This window comes from Triticum aestivum, chromosome 2B (assembly GCF_018294505.1).
Source record: "Triticum aestivum cultivar Chinese Spring chromosome 2B, IWGSC CS RefSeq v2.1, whole genome shotgun sequence".
NCBI lineage: Eukaryota > Viridiplantae > Streptophyta > Magnoliopsida > Poales > Poaceae > Triticum > Triticum aestivum.
In genome coordinates this window covers 176,742,287-176,747,192 of record NC_057798.1, presented here as the reverse complement: position 1 = coordinate 176,747,192, position 4,906 = coordinate 176,742,287, and the positions used below count along the sequence as shown (strand labels likewise).

General features: G+C 40.3%; 1 protein-coding gene across 1 annotated transcript in view; it reads left to right on the top strand.

The window, feature by feature from the left end:
* The window catches only part of LOC123044194 (folate synthesis bifunctional protein, mitochondrial), a 12,093-nt gene continuing 7,187 nt past the window's right edge, over positions 1-4,906 (top strand). Inside the window, exons 1-13 of the mRNA XM_044466864.1 lie at positions 1-297; positions 1,797-1,929; positions 2,016-2,087; positions 2,167-2,235; positions 2,323-2,394; positions 2,496-2,564; positions 2,639-2,710; positions 2,813-2,878; positions 2,957-3,022; positions 3,109-3,413; positions 3,607-3,890; positions 4,269-4,540; positions 4,623-4,758. Of these exons, the coding sequence (XP_044322799.1) occupies positions 177-297; positions 1,797-1,929; positions 2,016-2,087; positions 2,167-2,235; positions 2,323-2,394; positions 2,496-2,564; positions 2,639-2,710; positions 2,813-2,878; positions 2,957-3,022; positions 3,109-3,413; positions 3,607-3,890; positions 4,269-4,540; positions 4,623-4,758 (1,737 nt within the window). The 5' untranslated portion in view covers positions 1-176. The remainder of the gene's footprint in view (positions 298-1,796; positions 1,930-2,015; positions 2,088-2,166; positions 2,236-2,322; positions 2,395-2,495; positions 2,565-2,638; positions 2,711-2,812; positions 2,879-2,956; positions 3,023-3,108; positions 3,414-3,606; positions 3,891-4,268; positions 4,541-4,622; positions 4,759-4,906) is intronic.

Genomic DNA, 4,906 nt, shown 5'->3' with positions numbered 1-4,906 from the left:
AAAGGACATGTCAGCAGTGAGAGAAAGTAATACTCCTGCCAAGTAAACAAAAGCAGGGGGCGCAAAAGAGGCCTTTTCCGGAGCATAAGTTATTGGGCGTTGCAGCGGTGCTGCTGTGTTCCCAGAGCCTGCCTGCCTGCAGACGAGCTGGTGCTGCAGTGACCAACGCGGCAGCCATGACCACGACCACGACCAAGACGATGGGGAGGAGAGGAGGAGCTGCGGCCATTGGAGCGGCGCTGCTGTTCTTGGCCGCCGCCTCCCTGGGGGTTCATGCCAACACCGACTCAAACGATGGTAAGCGAGTCGTATTATTACTTCTTGTAACCATTTTTTATTTTCTGTTTTGATTTTACCTCGGAAAATCAAGAACCAATGCATTTCTTAGCTTGACTGAGTAGCAACGGATGGGGAAAATCTGTGTTCTTGCTTGCTCCTTCCCCCCTGCTTTGGTCGGTTCACTTCAGTGCAGATAGGCCGCTTTCGGTGCCCATTCCTGGATTCCTGAAATTTTAGGTCTAGATGAGAGCAGGAAACCATTGCTGGCTCTGAGAAGTTGCGTTTCAGCCCAGGAGGGAAAGCTGGAAGATTCATGGACCCAACGGTCTCATTCGACTCTTCTTTGCTTTACACTTTTGGTCAATTTGGAGCTCTGCTTTGTTCATTGGCATCGCATAAACATTTTCCTTGGTTGGTGTGTCAGTTAACCAAGCCAGGAAAGATGTTTCTTTAGCTCTTCGTTTCTTCCTGCTGCTGCTCCTTGGTCCTTTTCTGGTGGGAATTTTCGGGTTCTTCCAGCTTGGGATGATCAAATAGCAGAGTTTTCAGAAGCTCTAATTTTCCTAAGATTATAATATTTTCCATTTTCCAGTGGTGACGCTGTATTTGTGGCAAGTTCATTTTGCCCCTTTCTCTTCGCTGTTCTTGATGTGCTCATGAGCCATTTGATGGACACTGCTTGGTTTATGCACCCAGATGTCAGATTTTAGCAGAGAGTTTCTGAACAATTCAGTTCATTTGTTCTTTTATGCCTGGTTTTGTGCGAGGTTGCAGACAGCCGCTCGTCCAAAAGAAAAAAAAAGTTTGTGTGACTGATTGCCAAGAAAACTAGTTCTCGCTTCAATTAATATTTCATTCGGTTCCAGAATCAAACTAGTCTTGATGAACATTTGGTTACAGAATAATGGGGGTACCTTGTTAAACATGACTAGTTATTTGCGAAGTCAACTTCAAAATTGTTGATGGTACAGACAAGTTAAGTCTATTATTTTCCAATTTGGAAGTATGACAAGTTAAGTATTATTTTGAAATCATACAATATAAAATTAATCATTGCTTACAAAATCTTTAACGACCAATTCCAACACGCAGGAATGAACTGAATCATACATAACATCACTATCCTTCACACTGTTACAACATTAGTGATGGAATGAGTAACCACATTTCCTATCCCATAAGATGAGTTAAGTATTCTGTAACAAGACTTGGTGATTTCTGTTAATGGAAATCGGAGAGAGCGCTCTCTTTTATCAAAAAAAAAGATGAGTTAAGTATTGGTTCTCTCTGCAGAAGGAAATACTGCTACATATGAACTACTCCCTCCGTCCCACAATATTAGATCGTTTTTCAAACTACGGAGGGAGTGAAAAACAATTTCCTTTTTTTTTTTTGTGTTGAAAAATACTTTCGTTGGGATGACAAAAGTAAGAACAAAACATAGTTATAGTCATTTACTTGAAATATCGATCCACCAGCATTACTGATTCTCCCCAAATTTGCATTTGCCTACGCAGTGACAGCCCTCAATGTCTTCTATACAACAATGAACCACCCACCCCAGCTGAAAAACTGGGTGTCACAAAATGGAGATCCCTGCGGGCAGTCGTGGCAGGGGATCACTTGCTCGGGTTCCAGAGTGACAGCAATGTGAGCTGAGATTCAGATATGGTGTTTTGCAAGTCACAACTGCTTATCCTTCTTATCTTATATTTATTTATCCTAATACCTGACAGAAACTTACCGGGCATGAGTCTTAACGGGACTTTGGGATACAATATGAACCTACTGACTGCACTAGTGCAGCTGTTAGTGATCTCTCTCTCATCCCAAACATCAATCCCCTTTCACCACAAACAAGTTTTGATCTAGTTTAGTTCTGTGCAGTGATATGAGCAATAATAATCTTGGAGGCAGTGACATTCCCTATAATCTTCCTCCAAATCTCGAGAAAATGTAAGTAGTACTTCTGTGTGCAACTCAAGCTGCTCTTATCTATATGCAGAACAATCTTTTAGTTCTAACGGAGAACTTGATCTGCAGAAATCTTGCTGGAAATCACTTCACTGGAACCACACCATACTCTATTTCCCAAATGGTCGCACTTAAGGATTTGTAAGTTACTTATCTCCTATAAGTCGATGTATCGGCTGACTTTCTTTGCCATTTTTTTTCTGGTATGATCTGACCAAATTATTTTGATGTCTTCGTTGCAGAAATCTTGCTCATAACCAGCTCTCAACCATCAGTGATATGTTTAACCAGCTCACCAACCTAACAACAATGTGAGTGATTTCCTGTTTGAACAGTGATCTGTCAAGCTAGTGGAAAAACTGAACCATTAATTCATTTCACTCAGGGATATCTCATTCAACACATTTTCTGGTAATATTCCACAAAGCTTCAACTCTATAACAAGTTTGAAAACACTGTGAGTACATTGTTTTCGTATGTTTCTGCATCAATTTGTTTCATAAACAAGAATAAATAAAGCCCATATATTGGTTACAAATGTAATATCTCCTCTTGCCAGTTATCTGCAGAACAACCAATTCAGTGGTACGATAGATGTCCTTGCCAATCTTCCTCTCGCTGACTTGTGAGTTGATATACCCACAACCTTTTCTAATTCACGGTTGAATCGTCTTATAAATGCAACATTTGATCATTCTTGCAGAAATGTCGCGAACAACCAATTCACCGGCTGGGTCCCTGATAAGCTAAAGAAAATAAGGAGTCTACAGTAAGCATTTTTACTACTACTGTCATGGTTTGGCTGATATAAGCATGTAGAATGGAATCACAGTTAATCCTCCACTCCTTTCGTAGGACAACTGGAAACTCATTTAGCAATGGTCCCGCGCCACCACCCCCACCAGCTACAAATCCAACGCCAACGCCAACGCCTCAACGTCCTGCTCTTCCAAGTAGTAATGACAACAATGGCCCATCCGACAGTGGCAGCAAACACTCCAAACTACAAGGTGGTGCAATAGCAGGAATTGTTATATGTTTGCTGGTTCTTGGTGCAATGTTTGCATTCTTTGTGATCAAGAGGAAATCTTGGAAGTTGTCACGAGGACGAGACCCCGAACAGAAGGAACCTCTCAGTCCCATTGCTTCAGGATTTAAACGTAAGTGTCATTGCCTCTGAGTTCCACATGGTCATCTTACTACAGTTCTCTAGCCCAGGAATAAATTATTCAATCTTCCTTTTCCAGTGAATTTTGCATTTCCTTACTTCTTTGCACATAATTTCCATTTTGTAAGGATCGGTAAACTGTACCTGCTGCTCCTCCCTCTTAAAGTCAAAACTATATTTTTCAGAGATGAAGTCCATCAAGATCATCTCAACAACTGGCAAGGATCAATTTCACAAGACTGTTTCAATGAGCTTAAAACCTCCGACAAAAATTGACTTGCACAAGTCCTTCGATGAAAATGATCTCACAACCAAGTCTGTTACAAGGAAGATAAGTTTGTCTTCCATCAAAATACCTGCATACACAGTTGCAGACCTACAGATAGCAACAGGAAGCTTCAGTGCTGACCATTTCATCAGTGAGGGATCATTTGGACGTGTTTTCAGAGCACAATTCAACGATCAGAAGGTGCTTCCCTAATTACTTGATATCTATTATTTCCCGGATTAAACATATCATTCATACCATCATACATATCATTCATATCTTTTCCTACTAAACATCTACAGTACGGGGAATTTATCTGTCATAAACTTTTTTTCATCAAATTATACCTGCTTCAAAACCTGTCCATGTAATAGCACCGAAGTTTGTTGTATGCATGGGAATACCCAATCTATGCGTGTATCATTGAAAAATGTTGTTGTCTGATTTTATGGTACTAATTGGGTTCAACAATCTCATTTCATTGACCATAGAATTGATGTTGAATTTCTTAAAGATATTATGAGATTCAGTATTCCCCCTTGCTACTATTGTTTTGTCATCATTTTCATTTATTTTCAGGTCCTGGCTGTAAAGAAAATCAACTTTTCTTCATTCCCAGGCTATCCTTCTGATTTGTTCATTGAGTTGGTTGCAAATATTTCAAGGCTAAATCATCCAAACCTTGCTGAGTTAGTTGGCTACTGTTCAGAGCATGGGCAGTGCTTGTTGGCATATGAATTCTATCAAAATGGTTCTCTGTGTGACTTACTTAACCTGGTGGATGATCAAAGCAAACCGCTGTCCTGGAATAGCCGTGTAAAGATTGCTCTTGGATCTGCAAGGGCATTAGAGTAAGTGGAACATGCCTGTCAACCCTTCGTGTTAATCTGGAATTAAAAATTCATGTCAATGACAATCATGGGAATTCTGCAGATACCTACATGAAACATGTTCGCCATCTGTGATCCACAAGAATTTCAAGTCATCAAACATTTTACTGGATAATGAGCTGAACCCCCACCTTTCGGATTCTGGTTATGGAGATCTTATTCCTAACCAGGAATTCCAGGTAATGTTGTGCACTATATCCTCAGACTTCCTGACAACCTGTCAGGAATATCACACAATTTAATGTTAATCATCAAAGAAAACGGTAGGATTGTTTGTCATTTTGCAGCTGAAATGCTGCATATTATTAGTTTGTTTATATCATTATC